Source organism: Fusarium solani, assembly GCF_023522795.1.
Source record: "Fusarium solani strain SB1 chromosome Unknown bctg00000003_1, whole genome shotgun sequence".
NCBI lineage: Eukaryota > Fungi > Ascomycota > Sordariomycetes > Hypocreales > Nectriaceae > Fusarium > Fusarium solani.
In genome coordinates, this window is record NW_027072154.1 from 3,627,697 (window position 1) to 3,644,506 (window position 16,810).

The following is a 16,810-nucleotide window of genomic DNA, read 5'->3' on the forward strand; positions in this document are numbered from 1 at the left end:
AGCCAGAAGAGGGATGATGAGGAAAAGAAGAGGGAAAAGAAGGTGTGAGGATGGAAAGGATAGTCCGAGCGAGTAGGAGAGGACGGGACCTTGCCACAGCGGGAGGATATGGCTGGCTGTGGTTGACGAGGTGAAGGACAGAGACAACACCAAAAAGTCGGCTACACAAGAGAAAGAAAGAGGAGAGAAGAAAAGAAAAAGCCAAAAAAAAAAACCAGCTCGTCAACATCAAGCCATTTCTCTATAACCGAATCTGGGCAACTTAGTATCAGGTAGTAGCAGTAGTAAGCATCAACTCTGTGTTACCTCCCGTCTCATCCGTAGAGTCTGGGCGGTCAACACGAACGATGGGAGCCAGGGTCAACCAAGTTTCCTGCCTTTCGAATCATCACAAACATGGTCGAGGAGCAGGGGCATTCGTTCCGGGGCGAGGCTGGAGTAAAGCAAGCCCAACAAAAATAATTCACGCATGGCCAGTGGACGAGAAGGAATTGAGTTTTTTTCTTTTCTTCTTCTTTTCTTTGTTTGGTCGTGAAGAGATGAGCCGAGACGCACGAAGCTTGATGCTCTTGGCTTAGCTCGAAGCAACACCAAGAACAAGCACTGCAGAGTAAGCGGGACAGCGGCCGACCAGAAGAGGGACTAGCCTTGAATGGTTACGAGTCGAGCTCAAGTCCAAGCGTCACCAGGGGAAGCTTCGCAAACGATGAGTGAGGGGAAGCTTCCAAGTGCGGCTGTCGTGAGGAGACTGGCCTAGGTAGTCTTGGCTTATGTCTCGGTGACCGCTTCTAGCATCTTGTTGGTGGCATATGGGCTCATGAGAGTCTTGTCCTCCTTCACGATCCGACTTTACGACCAAGTTATGAAAATCTGCCAACCTCCTTCACATGCTCCAAACCTGGTTTTGTCAGGAATTACGTCATTGAAGCGCAATGCAAGTTCCCCAATAATTTCCATCTGCGGGCATGAGTTAGCGCCTCGTCCACGGATCCATCCTGGATCCTGACTCTCCGGCGGGGCGCGCTACAAGATCAGTGGACTCTAGGGCAGAGCTTGGGGTTCGAGGTTCACTGAGGAGGACATATTACGTAGTAACAAGAGTGTCTTTATTCATAAGGAGGGGAATTGTTAAGTTCAAAGGTATGTTGGTTAGGAATTGAGCTCTTGAGCTCTTCAATGCACTCAAACTAGGCACAACAGCTGTATGCGCCTTGGTGGTTCTACAGCCCGTTTCTGCGTCCACCCGTCGATCAGGACAAGACCTTGAGTCTAGAACGGTCCTTGTGCCGATCATTGAAGATGGTAGAGGTACCTGGGACTAGGCGTGAATCATCTTGAATACCTAAGGAGAGAATCAGCCGGTACCTGGATGCCTAGGAGATGGTGGTGTGGCGTGTGCCTTCAGCTGTGTAGTTGTAGGAGGATGGTAAAACTAGAGACAGCAATAACATGTAAAGTCTATGTAAAGAATAAGGGTTCTATGAAATAACAATGGATATTTTAAACACCATTTTTCTGTATCTTTTTAATAATGCACCATCTCCCCACCAAACAAACCTCCCCTCAACCACCCACGCTCCTTCATCCACATCACCCATCGTTTACCCACCTCTTGTTCCACTTTCTGCTCAGTCAGCTCCTCCACTTCCATCATCCTTCAAAACCGCTTCTTTGTAAGAAACAGCGATGAAACCGTCAGCAGCGCACCCGCAGCGATCACCATGACCCAAATCTCCGAGATGGTCTTGACCAGCACGTCCAGGCACCGCCGCCTCAGCTCAGGGTTGATGGTCGCCAGAATCTTGCTCTGCGAACCCGCGATAGCCGCCCGGATCTCCTCTGTCGAGAAGCCTTGACCCTGGAGTACCTTGTTCATGCCGTCGAAAGCGCGGCTTTGGAAGATGGAGCTTGCGATCGCTAGACCCAGCATTTGGCTTTTGCCTTGGGAGATGTTGAGGAACTGGATCGACTCGGCGAGTCGGTCTGGCTTGACAATGTGTGCAGCTACCGCGTAGCCCGCCTGACTGGTCGTTAGGCCAAAGCCCAGGAGTGCTGAGAAGCCGTAGGTGTAGCTCGCGGGGGAGTCGGCCTTGATGGTGTACATGGCTGCGCCGCCGGCTGTGAGCAGAAGGCCAGAGATCAGGTACCAGACCATGTGGTAGCCGGTACGAGGCATGGCATACCCGCAGAAGAGGATGGCCGAGATGTAAAAGAAGATGAAGGGGAGAAGTCGGACCGCCGCCTCAGTTCCCGAGTCACCGTGGACAAAGAGAAAGTATAGCGGGATGTAATACACGGCAACGAACAGACCAGCTCCACCACACGCAATGGCGATGTACAGGATTATCATCTGGGGATTGGCCAGGAAGTCGCAAGGGAAGAGCCGATCGATCTTGTTGGTGAAGACGGTGTAGTACTGCGTGATGGCGAACGCAGCGACGAAGACGACGAAGAGCACGACGCAAGTGATGAATCGGCCATCATCCCACGCCCACTCAGGACCGCCGAAGGTAAAGGCGAGGACAAAGCAGACATAGATGCCCGTGTTGAGGGTAATTCCGAGCCAGTCAAGCCTCTTCAACTTGTCAACAAAGGATGTGTCGGGTTGCTGAGGTAGCGAAGGTAGGGCGAAGAGGTAGATGGGCGACGTGACTGCAAAGATGACCAAGTTGAGATAGAATGCCTACATTTGGTCAGTCAATGTCTTCCAAGCATGTTCGGGTTGTCAGGGTGAGATAGGCTTACCCATCTCCAGGTTGCAGCGCTGTCTGACAATAGACCTCCAACCACTGGCCCAAGGATACACCCTCCTCCATAGACGAAGCCTTCGAAGGCGATATAGAATGCCGCTTCACGAGGACTGGCAGTCGAAGATACCAAGTTCAATGTTCTACACGAGTTAGCGACGATTTCGTCTCACCGATATCCCCTGAATCTTACCCAAGATACATTCCCGCACCACCAGCGCCAGCCCAGACACGTCCAACGATCATGGCACCCATAGAAGGAGCAGCTCCGCAGAGTGCGCTAGCTGCTGAGAACATGACCAGAGACGCGATGTAAAGGTACTTTGTGTCAAAGATACCATACGCCTTGCCGAGGGGAAGGATGGCAACTGTGGCTCCCAAGCCGAAACCCACGCCGAGCCACCCCAGCTTTGTGACATTGTCAAAGGTCTCGGACACGGCAGCTTGGATATCCGCAGCGATGGTAGTATCGAGCCCGTAGAGAAAGTTTGCTGAGAAGATGGCGACGCACACGAGGAACCAGCGGAAGCCCCTGATGGTTCTCTCCTGTTGAGGTTCTTTGGGCTCAGAGGTTGTAGGGCTGTTTTCGTCCGATGACTCGTCTCGGAGGGTTGGAGTACCCGAAGAAGGGTTATCCTGTTTCTCCATGTCTCCTTGGTTCATGCCAGGGGCATTGTGAGTGATGATGGAACTCATAGTTGGTGATGTAAAGGTGTTCTGAGTGAACGAAGCTTGGAACTGCTGCTGAGACAAGACATCTTGGTAACAGCGAACCGATGGTATTTATCTACAGAATCCTCCTGGCCAACACGATTGAATTTCACAATCCTCATCTTCCCAAAGGAGTCAACTCCAGAACTCCTCGATTCCGGCCAAACTTGTAAGAGAGGTTGACCGAAATTCTGTGGGTCTGACCAATCAGACGCGACGGAACCGCGGAGACTTTTGGGTCCCAACTACGGAATCCAAGATATATCCGCAATCTCCGCCCAGCTTCATCTTGCAACTCACTGCTTTCCAATCTTTTCGTTAAAAAGACCCATAGAAGCTTGTTTCTTATTTGTAATGCTCCCTCTGTTATCTCTGGGGCCACACAATGGAGAGGGCAGGGCTGAAATTTGTTCGCCGACGCTGTCGAAACCGTCGAGGAAGCAAGTGTCGCGGGCATGCGATCACTGTCGCTCGAGACGGGTAAAGTGCGATCATGGGAAGCCATGTAGACCTTGTCGGCAGAAGGGGCTACAGTGCAATAGTAGAGGGAGGTTCAATGACGAGTCTCGAACTCTTCCCCAGGCGTTGCAGTGAGTTTGCGATATCGAGTGGTGGAGTTTTACTAACCCCTTTCTTCGTTCAGGGAAATAGAGAGACTTAGACGTCGAGTGGAAGAGCTAGAGTCTCAACTCGAGGAAGCGCGCCGTCATGTTGCATCGCTACCTTCAGGCATTCCTACCCCTACTCACTCAACTCCTTCATCGACCGAACTTCAACTACATCTCTCACCCTCAAGTCCAACACCAGCGCCCTCACCGCCTAAAAGGCAATGGGAGGGAATCTACACAGCATCTGGTCGCTCCGACCAAACATCTTATTATGGCCCATCCTCATCTCACTACTTCATCGGCCGCATCGGCTCCTTTCTAAGCCAAGCCTTCCACCAGCCGCTGCAACACAGGTGCATGGAACCAAAGGGGATGAACAGGAGACTCGACGACCCTACAAGCCAGGAAGACGCCATATCTCGAACAGACCGTCGAACTGAGGTTCCTAAGCCGTCCATGTCTCGCATGCAGGAGGAGTATTTTCTTAACCTGTTCTGGGAATCACACCACGCCAACATACCCATCATTCAAGAAGGCGAATTTCGAAAGCTTCACAACTCTTTATGGAGCGGTTCTAGTTCCTATCGCAAGCCATCTGCTCTGGTAGACATTATCCTCGCCATCTCGATGCAGTACGGCTGCGCATTCCTGCTACGGGGCTCGGGCGCCAACAGCCGCGATCAAGATGATGCTAGCATCGCGGGCCGATGGTACTACAGAAGATGTCAAACCCTCCTCGCCTCGGAGCTGGAAAGCCCCTCGATTACGACGCTGCAGTGTCATCTCTTCTCCGTTGTATACCTCTGCTGCGCGTCCTTCCAGAACATGGCGCACTCAACCCTCGCCGCCGCCATGTCCGTAGCGCAAACCCTCGGATTACATCTCGAACCGCCAGCATCAATGCCAAGGGCCGAGAAAGAGCTGCGAAAGAGACTTTGGTGGGCGACATTCATCAACGATTCCAAGACCGCCCTGAAAGTCGGCAGACCGCTCTCGATGCAAAGGTCTCAGATCACGGTCTCCCCTATCAGCGACGATGAAGAAGCTGCTTCCTTCTTCGACTCGAGCCTTGGATCTTATGACGGAGTGACATGGCTCACATACGCCGCTCAGAACCAGAAACTCATTATTGTCTCGACAGATATCCATAATGCGTTTTACGAGAGATGCTCTGAGATTCTCGGGCAAAGCAGTCACTCGACGCCCTACAAGAACTCCAAGGATCTTGAATCATGCGCCAAGTTTATTACTAGCCAGCTGCCTGCCCTCCAAGCATGGGCCGACCAAGTTCCCCCGGGCTTGAGGCTTCAACGGCGTGACTCAGGTGCCCCCTTTTCCGTCGATCGAACCCCCGTCCTAATCGACTCCTGTGCGCCGCTCTGGCTGCAACGTCACCGAATCTGCCTCGAACTCATCTACCACACTCTCCAATCCAACCTCCACCGACCCTTCATCAACTTTGCCCCTCCGCCGGGAACATACACTCCCACCGCAGAACGCCACGCAGTGACCTGCGCAAACCATGCCGCGGCATACACCCACATCCTGCACCAGACTCTCCAGGAAACAGACATTATGAACGGCTGGCAAGAGTTCTTCATCTGGCAATGGAACGCCGCGGTCAACATGATCGGTTTTGTGCTCGCGTGTCCCATCAACGCCGCGACGAGCAGCGTTCGGAGAGCCATCGACAAGGCCGTCGAGGTCTTTGAGGTTTTTGGTAGCGATTTTGCTATTGCTGCGAGTGCGGCAAGTGTGACAAAGAATCTCGCGGCAAAGGCTGACCTTTTGATGGACCAATTGCGCAGTGGTATTACTGCTGGCGCTGAGACGGGGGTCGTAGATGGTGTGGCGGGAATGACAGTAGGGGAAAGGGATAACGTCCAGACTGGGCAGACCGCCGAAGAAGGCCTGACAGAGTTTATGGATTGGGCCTTGACTGTGGACTCATTCAACAACTTTGAGGACTTGTTTGTTGATGTGAACAAGTCAATGGACTTCTGGGGCGTCAACCCTGTATGAACGACTAGAACTTGTATCCCATAAGCCGGCAGAAACCTCCGCTCTGTACCTCGCCCCACTGTCATTGATATACCTATATCTCGAGGTCGGTCGGGCGGTACTGTCTGAGCTTCTTGGCCTACCCAGGGCTAATCATGCTTCTTCCCGCCATGGGCATGTTCTTTAGTGTTCTGCACTCGGCGTTCCCAGTCCATGTGCCGTTTGATTGTCGTGAGCATCTCGACCCAGACGGCTAAACTAATTAGCACAATCTAAGAGTAAAGAGAGGAGATACATACTGTTAGTCCAGAGCTTGACCCGGGCGTCAGACTTCTCAAGCCAGAGATGGTCTTTGCAAAAGGTGAAGATGACTTTAAAATCTTCATGGGTGTAGGGTTGCGTCAGTGTGAGCATATTTATTATACCCTTATGCCTTTATATCCTTATGCTTTGAGTACTTCTTGCTTAGGCAAAGCTAAGTATTGACTAAAGTATCCCTAACAGGAACGGATGTGATTAACTCGAACCCCCCGTTGTGACCACTGCGGAGGTTTCTGCCGGCTTATGGGATAGAAACACTATGATAATCAGTAAATGGACCTATCAGAGCAATAATCACATCAAGATCATAAACCCAACTTGTACAAGTTCATCGCTGTAAATCACAATTCATTCCGAATTCGCCTGCCTGGTACTATGAGTAAACCCACGTAAACTGCCTATCTGAGCCATACCAACGCCGCTCCATATTGACCAACCGTCCAACCCATGTTGTCTCCCAACCCTGCCCCATAATTCTAATATTTCAAGAGTCTTGAACAAGGTTGGGAATATCATCCACCTTGGCCTGACCATTCAAGATGGCGTGCACTGCGGTGAACAGGGGGTACTCCGACTCCAGTCCTCTCGCCTTCAAAAAGCTGTTGACCTCCTCTGCCGTCGTGGTACCCTGGATCTTCTGTCCATTGAGCTCTTGCTGCTCGACTTCTTGCACCGAGATGCCCTTCTCCACGGACTTCTTGGCACAGCGGAAGTTACGACCGCCGGAACAAGAGGTAATCAAATCAGCAACGCCAGCCGACGACTCTGTAAAGGTGGCGGTGTGAACGGTCTCGCCGAAGAATTCCTTGCCGAACTTGACCATCTCCATGAGACCAACACGCATGATGGCAGCCTTGGCGTTGTCACCCCAACCTCGACCATCGACGAAACCAGCTGCGAGAGCGACCACGTTCTTCAACGCACCACTCAAGGACACACCCGCAACATCAGACACCATCTGGACGTGAAAATAATGTCGGTGGAACAGGGAGCGGAAGCAGTCCTGGTCTAGAGGAGGGTAATCGGCGGGCATAGCGGTCAGCTTAGTCTTGGAGGTTCGGCCACGGACATCCTTGTGGCGGATATCAGGAAGCTCGCCAATTGTAGGGTTGGGGCTTCCGTCTCGCGGCGATGGAGCTCTGCTATTGTCCAAAGCCGGAGGGTCGTAAGCAATGGTCGTCTCCGACCACTTCTCCTCGGCAATCTCACGGGCCAAGTTGGCACCACTGAGGGCGCCGCAGTAGATGCCAAGGCCATCACCAATCCACTCGCTAAACAGGCTCACACCGTCATCGGTGACGTTGACACCCTTGATACAGCTGATACCACGGGCGAAGGGCAGGATGTGCCCGTTGATCTGCTTGCAAACATTTGCAATAAACTGGTGGGGCAAGTTGAAGACGAGAATGGTGGAGTCCTTGACGGCGGCGCGAATGTCAGGGTTGGCGACAATGTTGTGAGGCAGGGCGATGCCGGGCAGATACTTGACGTTCTCGTGGTGCTTGTTGATCACCTCGGTGAGTTTCTGGGGCTTGTCGCCAATCGTTTCGTCATAGTACTTGGAGTCTTTGGAGATGGTCACGTCTTCCTCATAGACCCACATCTGGACCTCTTCCTCGAAGATGTCTTTGTTTGCGCGGGTGTTCTCGGCAAGGATTTTGGCAATCGTTGAGCCCCTGCATCACGGAAAAGTATGTTAGCAAGCTGCGCAAAGTTGAATTGAGCTTCGGAAGGGGTTGGGCGTACCAATTGCCGGATCCCACAATGGTCACCTTGTGCTTCTTCGAATGCCCGCCCAAGTTCGTCATGTTGCCGAATGTCGTCGTGGAGTAGCTGCGTGTGCAAGAAAGGATTCTTTTTGACTTTATCAAGACAGAAGTAGGTCGCAAGACGAGGGAACGAAACATGCGAGAACAGGCAAAAACGAAGCAAAAGGTACCAAGGAAGCAAGAGCGAAAGCTTGTGAGAGAGAGGAGGGGTAGGAGATATACGATGGATTTGTCTGGACCACGCTCAGCTTCCCAAGGTTGTTGAACCCTGGAGTAAGCCACAATGACGCAGGGCAGTAAAGTGGCGGGTGACACCGCCTTCCACAAACAGTCAAGCGCCCCATCAAAACCCATCGATTTTCCGGGGCAAGGGCCGGAAGGATGAGCCTGGGATCGGGGCCACCGACCCCCGACCGGCCGAGGCCATCACATGCGGCAGGGACGTGGACGTGAGAGGCCAACAGCTGAAATCGCAGCTTTTGTTGCGTGGGCATATCCATTTTCACATGTGAAGCTGACAAGGATCTTGAGCATCAGCATCGTTCTTGGGGAACCGGGGGGCGACATTGCATGCAGCACAATCCAGGAACAGGACCGAGCCCCGTTGCTAAACATAAACGACCGCGGGCCGATCCTCCTCCCTGGCTTGCGGCTGGCTACGGTCGCGTGACGGCTCATGCCGTCGAGGTCAAGATCATGAGCTTGTGGATGTGCGAGGTTGACGGATAAAGGACCCTCGAGCTGCTGCCGCTGGGAATCGCGTCATATCGCATCCTTGATACCGAGGATGCATCGTTACATTGACTTGAGAGCACTTGATGTCGACATGCGTGCGCTAGGTCTCAACAAGACGCATTCCCGCAACCAGTTTCACCCCAACCATGCTGGTTGAGCCACTTCCGTCCCTTTCATCCGCCCAAAGCAGCTTGTGCGACATCTTGGCACGCAGTGGATGAGAGACATGCACCAGAGTGCTTCAGGGTTTATTATTGAACCAGTAGTATTATATTATTCAAGAAATAGAGCAGTAATTGATTGGTTACTTCTCAATCAGTGGATGGTAATCATAGCTTGCAACATATATGGCGTATAGCCGATGCTCTCTCCCATGAGCCTAGTCAAATTCTTTCAGTAATCCCACCTTTTCCTCATCCAAGTGCGGGATTCGTTGCCGAACTTGGGACCATGAAGGCTTCTTCTTGTGTCCCCAGCGCTGCTCTGTCTCCTCGGTTCTCTCGCCATCTCCCAAGACCGGTTTCAAAATGCCATCATACATCATCCAACTCAAGTTGAAAAAGACGGTGGTAGCAAGGGCTAGCCACCGAGGCAGTTTCCCATCTTTATCCGCCAGAGGACCGGATAGGGCCATGATTGCGAAGAAGACTAGGCTGATAACCAAGTACACAGCGGCGCCGATGTGTTGCCTCCAGTTGGTGATGGTATAGGTCGGCATGGCATTGAGCCAGCGCTGGTAGCCTTCGGGAAGCTCATGCTCCTTAGCACCATCCCGGATCAGGTTCAGGTAACGAGCGCTTGGTTGCGCATAGCCGGGCTCTCGAACAGGATGGATCAGGAAGCGATACCACCACTTCTTCTTGCGAGGATCATCGGGCAGGTCGGAGTCGGGGATCTGGGGTGCAAAGAGCGTCTTAGCCAGGAATGGCTTTGGGATTTCAGGGAAAGGCTTCTCTGGAATAGAAATCTTGGGAGGAAGAGGAAGACATGGCACCATGATCTGCTTGTAGCCCGTTCCACCACCCTCGGTGCGGATGATGGTCTTGTAATCTTCCTCCGTGACCTCATACACCACGCCCAGGAGACCCTCATCCCATTTGGACTCTGAATGGGGAGGCTGCGGGGGATCAAATGGGATCTTGGGAGGCAGCTTCGGCTTATCGGGCATCTTCCTGTATCCAACATTCGCGAAACAAGGCTCGCGATAAGGAATTCCTGGGAGGTCGAACTTGAGCTCCAACGTAGGTACTGAGACGTTCACCTGCGATAGCGGACGGATACCTCGCATGCCGAGAAAGGTCTGCGCACACATGTTGGATCCGTAGGCGAGGTAAAGGTAGGTGTTGGGCTTTGGGTGGTCGGGATCATCGACGACATCTTCGGCGGCCAGCGCCAGACGTTCCGCGGAGGTGCGAGGTATCGACGAAACAGCAGGATACTTTGGCGCGAGCGTTGGCTCGGGCGCGGGCCGTTGCGCAACGCTGACCTTGCACAAGCTGGCGATGGCGCAGGTCTTGGTGCCCGCATCGCTGACTGCACTGGTTACGCCAGGCTGCTGTTCGTGCTCCGACATGGCGATTCTGACTGGGTGGCTTAAGGTTTAACTCGGTGACCTTACTGCAGTGCCGTTCTGAAGTACCGTAAGCGTCTAGCACCTCCAAGTGATGACGAGCGAGCAGCCTTGTGTTATCGAAGCCAGCGATGTTGTTCAGGAGTATTTATGAGACCGACGACCCGGACGATCCAAAGCGAGATGCGGAGGTCGCGGACTTCTCCACTGATGCCTGTGCTTTAAGTCCGCTGTCTGGCTGGAACGTGCTGAATAATACCCGTGCATCGACGACATCATGGTCGGTGTCGGGGCGACATGGCGCCCGAAGTCCGCTCGTCTGCTTCTCAAAGATCAATGCATTACACCTTCGGACCATCGGGCTATCCTACAATAAATAGTGTGGACCTATCATTATGAATCATCTAGGATCTATGGTCTTGACCCCAGATCAGCCCGGCATTGTAGATGCAGAATTCGTCCGTCGGAGCCCGAGCTGAAGCATCTCGAATCCTTGTTTCATGTGGATCTTGGGCTGGTCGCCGTGATGTTCTTTTAATCAATATTCAACCGAAGAGCTTGCTTTACAATGGAAACGCATCTTGCTGAGGATCCTGGGTGTCAATCGTAACAAGTCAGGTGCGTCATGAAGCTCGTCACACTGATGAATTACGCGTAACTTCTTAGATCTCAGCCAGAAAAGAGCATTTTGATAGAAACCGAGGATGTAAGCGTTATGTCAATACATGTCCATGTAGAAGAGTAAATCTTCTTCATCTTCCATACTTTTTCAATTCCACGCTGCCTTTTTGATCCATCATTTGAAGCTTGACCTTCCATGAAATGGCGACAAACCTACCCGGTACCTCTGGGCAGCTGCATGATGAATTGTTATCGGTACCAATCATCCGCGACAACCCACGTCACGACTGGGACGCTCCTGCTCTCCAAGTTGCGATGGATTGCTTCTGTAAAGAAAATGTCCTCGTCACCTTATTTTTTACCCTGATAATCTTGCCAGTGCGATATTAATCTTCCAAGTCATCCAACACGTTGAACTTGGTGAGGTTGGGTGCGATCATATGCCCTGGGAAGCGCCTTCTTCTTGAGGGGCCTGGGTTTGCAGGCGTGGTCGACGTCGCTCCTTCCTCACCCTACACCAGAACGCCCAACGTCCCAAGATCTAGAGTTTCTCCTCAACACCATAATTTCGACATTTCATCCTTCTACGATTGAGGATCTTGGCACGAGCGATACGGCTTCGTCGCACACGAATTCACTGTCATTCGCATTGGACGATATCGCAACTGAGGCTCCAAGTGGCTTGCTGCACGGGCTGGCAACAGTGTAAGTTGGAGCTCTCTGCCAATACCCCGCCAGACACATCTAACAATTACGCGGAGCCTACGGATACGCAGGCATGCCACGGAAGGGTGGCAAACCCACTCAGCGTGGAAAGGCCAGGCTTCTGTCAACAAAGTTCGGACAGCTCGAAACTACCCCGACGTCCCGTCACCTCCAATCTCCCGAGGAGCACCTTACACAGACGCCAGTCTCCAAATCGCAAGGTCGGGATAATAGTGATCAGACAGCGCGAGTTAAAAGTTCGACTACAAACCAGAAGCAACAGTCGAATTTCGTCGATGAGTTTGATGATGGAGTAGACGATGTTGATCTGATCAATTTGGACCCCTTCGAAGAGCCGAAAACACAACCTGCACCTGCCAACGATTTTTCCTGGTCCGAAACTGGATCCTTGACTCGTCGAAGCTCACCACTTCGCGGCGGCGAGGCGTCCAAGGATATTTGGCAGTTTGACAACCAAGGATCGCTGATTGATGCATTCTCTAGCCCAAAGTCTGGCAAGGGAGACCTCCCCAAGACCCAGCCACTCACACAAAGCCTCAACGCCCATCTGGAAGAGTCACCAAACAAAGCTGTGGTTGTAGTGGATTTCTCAGAAACGGCTTCCACAGGGCAACGGAGCTCGCCGTTCCCTTCTCAAATCGCAACCGAGGAATCGTGGGAACTACTCAGTAACAAGCCCCTACTTTCTAGCACTATCCCCGACTCTCTGCAACTGCCCGAAATGCCACTTTATCCACCAGAGAAACCAATTGAACACCTGCCAGCGGATGAGCTCTACGATGCCACCCCTCCTAGGTCGAGTGCACAGCGTCCAGTCGCTCCTCCGCCGCAACGCTCCCAGGCTCCCCGAGAAAGTGTCAAGCATGATCAGGATTCGGCACCATCGCAGACGAAGAAAACGAAGCGAGCCCCGACCCCGCACCCAAAGGCCGTAAGGAGAGGTTTGGCCAAGTATATTGAAGATACAGACTTGGTGAGAGATGAAGAGGTACCTGTTTCATCACCCGATCCCCCAAAGCCCCGCGAAACTCATCGAAAGGGAAACAAGACAAGCACTGTCCAAGAAAAGGGACCAAGCAAGGACAAGCAAGCCACCCCACAAGCGCAAGATGACCCAGCAGCAGGACAAGCTCAGAAGGGGAAGAAGCGAAAGCAACGTGCGAAGACGCCGATTCAGTTTGACAAGGACACTCAAGCAATCAAAGAAGTCCCCCAACCGAAGAAGAATGCCGAACCTCCAGTGAGAATGACCCTCGTGAACGCCATGAAACAGGCAAGCATTGCCTCAAGCTCCCCGGCTCTCAGTGCAAGAAAGAAGGCGGCACCCAAGGCTACCCGGAAAGCTGCGCCAAAGTCCACCCCAAAACCTGCGCCCAAGCCGGTTACGAGGAAGGCACAACCCAGAAAGAAACGCAAAATGTCTGTCGAGGAGGAGTACGAAGATGACTCTATCATCATCGTCGACACAACCGACTTCACTGAACCCAAGCCTGTCATCAACACGAGGGCGAGGACAGCAGCCCAGTCAAAGACCAAAGCTACACGAGGGAAGCAGGGCCCAGAGATCAACGCAGGCTCTCAAGGGTTATCTCATGACCCGATTGTGGTGGCAAGCGACCCGGCCAGTTCATCGATATCGGAAGACGAGTTTAAACAGACAGAGCCGTCGCGGCCATTGCAAGGAATCCAAACTGCAGCACAAAATTCGATGGCAGGAACCAATGCGACTCCCATGGCGACATCAAACATTTCTCTGGAACATGGTATAGACCACCAGGTGGCAGTGTTACCACAGGAACCCCCCTCATCTGTCGCTTCCCAGCCTTCCAGCGCCCCCAAGGCGAAGGAAGCTATCGTCGATACAACGTCAATGAAAGCAGCTGCATCGACAGAACCTGCCGAAGAGCCTATCAATCTTCGCAAGCGAAGTCGCGAAACCAATGTCAACGCTCCTCAAGCTCTCTCGCATCGTGACCCCAACATCCCTGTGAAAGGTGCTCTCCGTCCTCCCCGGGGAGCAGGTATCTCGAAGAAGGACACTTCTACAAGAGTTAACAAGGCAGGTTTTGTTCAACGCCGCAAGAGCAGCAAAATGTCACGGAGTTTCAGTATCAGTAAGGCGGGAAGCCCGGTACCAGTTGAGACGGGACAAGGTCTCTTGATTGATGAATCGAGCCCCATCGAGGCCCAGAGTTCACGATCGAAGGAGAAGAAGCTTGACAGGGAGCAATCTGGACCTAGAAGGTCTCAGCGCCTTCGGCGACCTGAGGGATAGAAATCCTCAGATTCTCAAGGCAACGATCTACAGCAACGATACATCTCAGGTTTGGCAGCAGCAGAGCCAAACCACGACAAGACCAGAATTGAGCTCAAAGCACGCCCACGAAATGAACAGAGAGAGCAAGAGAGCGATCTTCTTCCTGTCCTCACTGCGCTCAACAAGAACCTGCAGAACCAGATCTTTGAGTCTCTGCAAGGGCAGGACGAGGCATCCGTGGTGGATGAGGGGAAGCGGACCAAGACTACGGAGAAGGGCAATGAAGTTGCCGAGCAGAAAGATCCCGAGAAACCGACAGACGAAGTGGCGGAGAAACTCCACGTGCTGGTTGAGGTAGGTTTCTTGGCCATTGGGAGATACCGTGCTTACATGCTGCCTAGACAATGTTGAGTCACCTGGCAACCAAGCAAGCGACCATTTACCGCGGGGCGGATGCCTATCGCAAAAGCGGGATCGATTGCGTAGACAAGATGGAGCGAAGGTACAGCCAAGAACGGAATGCGCTGGCCGATGCGTGCAAGAAGGATGGTGATAGGTTCGCTCGGCGAGTTCGCGAAGCGAGAGAAACCGTTGAGGACGGCGAAAAGGCGTGGGGGAAGGCGATGCACCAGCTGGAGCAAGCGGCGACAAAGCGACGTCAGCTATACCAACAAGCGAGCACTGGCCTGCGGGCCCTTCACGGGCGACTCTTGAAGCGAAAGATGGCGGAGGATGAGGGCATTTAGATGTTTTGAGCACATGAGTAAGATACAAGATGTACACTACGGAGTACACACCCAGGGACGCACAGAGAGCACCAGGGAGATGGGACAGAGTACTTGCAGAGGTTGATGGGCAAAGTTTCATATGCGAGTGGGTTCTCAGGGACGTACGAAGGAAGATCAGGGTTCAGTGGCGGCAGGGATTTTGAAGGTTGATTGAGCGGGCAGGTTTCCTGCCCATGAGGGTAATGGATGATTGGGGCTTGGCAGATGTATTTGCCCGTGACTAGACCAGAAGGCGAATTTGACAGGATTCTGATAGAGAAGGGAAGATCTCGCGATGATGATGCTTCGTGGTTAACGGTTGAAATGGGTTTGGTCGCAGGCGAAACGATCACCAGATGATGCAACAATTTGGGGACTCTCAAGGGTCGAGCGGATGAATGGGATGATGAGCCGAGAGGACCTGGCTGGGTAGGCCAGGGGCTAGACTCAATTAGGGAGGATTAAGGGCTGGTGATGCTGATGATGGAGTTTTGAGTCCGGGGGCGTTTGAATGAGGCGTTGAGGGGCGGCGCGATCGGTAGCGCGGTTGAGGGCTGCGCTGCGTGGGCTGGAGTGATGACGATGTTGGGAGGTGACGTATTTGGCTTCGAGGCGCGGGCATGATCAGCTCAGCTTGCCGGGCGGGAGCCAGTCAAGTATAAGGTGCGCGCGATGCCCTCGCAGATGATTTCGAGCAGAAGTATTGATTGCTTAAAAGGCTAATTATAATTAATTTCGTTATTGTACGAGAAATCTCTATTTGATCTGGAACCTTGTTACTTCCAGACCCTGATTAATTACTCTGGGTGGTCCCTGGCATTGTTTCAACTTTCTATCGAATCGACCACGGACCCATCGACAGCAGACGAGACGACACCCCTACCTTATTGCGCTGGCTCTCTTATAGACGGAGGATACCACAGAGCAACTTGAAACCTGAGTGGTACGATGGCTTCGGATGAAGCGGGGACGCCAAGGTACGTGCTGCAACAGCGGACTTGGGTCCATGTTTCGTTTGTCTGTGTTTGATGTTTGAAGTTTGAAGACGAGTGTCTGCTATTGTTCCGATTAATTACCCCAATTGGGACGCTGGTATTCTCCTGAAGGCAGAGTTGCCTGACTGCCTCTTCGTCCCATGCCCATGGTGCCTCGACCGACCTCGGGGTATCCATCCTTGTTGTCCGTCCCCGTGTGGTCCGGCGGGCATATGACTCTCCGTCCCATGCTATCCGTCCCGTCACGCTCCAGGTGCGAGTCACAGCCGAGGACAGAAACCTGCAATACATACATGCATATATGCAACTGCAACAGCAGACCAAGCAGAGTCGAGCAATCGAGTGAGGTTGCATGCAACGAGGCCAGCGACAACCAGCACGACAGGGTCCTCTTACATCGGGGCGAGTTGCAGGGGGCCTCCAGCAGGTGCCGCTAGACTGCCGTTACAGCCTTCGCCCCGCCCCAGGCATTGGAAGCTTGGCCCTTTTCGGGCTGAGCCTCAGTTGCAAACGCGCCAACTAAGCCTCCCCATCGGCTCCCCCATCTTTAGCACTGGACACTGCCCTCCCGCTCCAGTTTTTTTTTCCTCTTCCTCTCCTCACATTCACCTTCATCTCAGATTTTTTTCACGTCACACGACGATACCCAAGTCTCGTGGAAAAATAGCCCAAAACGGAACAAAACGCACGCTTTATTGAATCATTGTGTACGGATTCTCCTATTGTTCGCCTTGTTTGTTCGTTTGTTCTCAAACTGCATACCCCCTCCTTCCATCCCTCCCCAGTCTTTTCACTTACACAACTTGAAAAACCAATCTACGCTTTCATCTCTCCACTCATCGCTCTCTGTTCTTTCTTCATCCCACTTGCGATCTGCGCTTCTCTCGTCTCTCGAGCCAACTACTGCTGCTTGCGCTTCTACTCGCTCGACATCGTCCACTGACCTTGCACTTTCGCAGCCGTGTTCGCTCTTGGCTCTCTT

At 52.7% G+C, this 16,810-nt stretch overlaps 6 protein-coding genes across 6 annotated transcripts; 2 read left to right on the plus strand and 4 right to left on the minus strand.

Moving 5' to 3' along the window:
- Window positions 1-1,657: 1,657 nt before the first annotated feature.
- MRS44_006708 (uncharacterized protein) lies at window positions 1,658-3,443 on the minus strand (the record flags this gene model as incomplete). Its single annotated transcript, XM_046278112.2, has 3 exons — window positions 1,658-2,683; window positions 2,746-2,890; window positions 2,941-3,443. The coding sequence occupies 3 exons, from the start codon at window positions 3,441-3,443 to the stop codon at window positions 1,658-1,660; spliced, it is 1,674 nt and encodes a 557-aa protein (XP_046139677.2).
- A 995-nt stretch (window positions 3,444-4,438) lies between these two features.
- Window positions 4,439-6,088, plus strand: MRS44_006709 (uncharacterized protein; the record flags this gene model as incomplete). The annotated part of the gene is made up of 1 exon (XM_046274539.2): window positions 4,439-6,088. The coding sequence occupies one exon, from the start codon at window positions 4,439-4,441 to the stop codon at window positions 6,086-6,088; it is 1,650 nt and encodes a 549-aa protein (XP_046139676.2).
- A 128-nt stretch (window positions 6,089-6,216) lies between these two features.
- Window positions 6,217-6,481, minus strand: MRS44_006710 (uncharacterized protein; the record flags this gene model as incomplete). Its single annotated transcript, XM_065621862.1, has 2 exons — window positions 6,217-6,320; window positions 6,367-6,481. 2 exons carry the CDS (start codon window positions 6,479-6,481, stop codon window positions 6,217-6,219), a joined length of 219 nt encoding a protein of 72 aa, XP_065477934.1.
- A 391-nt stretch (window positions 6,482-6,872) lies between these two features.
- On the minus strand, window positions 6,873-8,196 carry MRS44_006711 (uncharacterized protein; the record flags this gene model as incomplete). The annotated part of the gene is made up of 2 exons (XM_046274538.2): window positions 6,873-8,064; window positions 8,135-8,196. The coding sequence occupies 2 exons, from the start codon at window positions 8,194-8,196 to the stop codon at window positions 6,873-6,875; spliced, it is 1,254 nt and encodes a 417-aa protein (XP_046139675.2).
- A 1,075-nt stretch (window positions 8,197-9,271) lies between these two features.
- On the minus strand, window positions 9,272-10,465 carry MRS44_006712 (uncharacterized protein; the record flags this gene model as incomplete). Its single annotated transcript, XM_046274537.2, has 1 exon — window positions 9,272-10,465. The coding sequence occupies one exon, from the start codon at window positions 10,463-10,465 to the stop codon at window positions 9,272-9,274; it is 1,194 nt and encodes a 397-aa protein (XP_046139674.1).
- Window positions 10,466-11,861: 1,396 nt separating this feature from the next.
- Window positions 11,862-14,812, plus strand: MRS44_006713 (uncharacterized protein; the record flags this gene model as incomplete). Its single annotated transcript, XM_065621863.1, has 3 exons — window positions 11,862-13,923; window positions 14,095-14,420; window positions 14,468-14,812. 3 exons carry the CDS (start codon window positions 11,862-11,864, stop codon window positions 14,810-14,812), a joined length of 2,733 nt encoding a protein of 910 aa, XP_065477935.1.
- Between the last annotated feature and the right edge of the window lie 1,998 nt (window positions 14,813-16,810).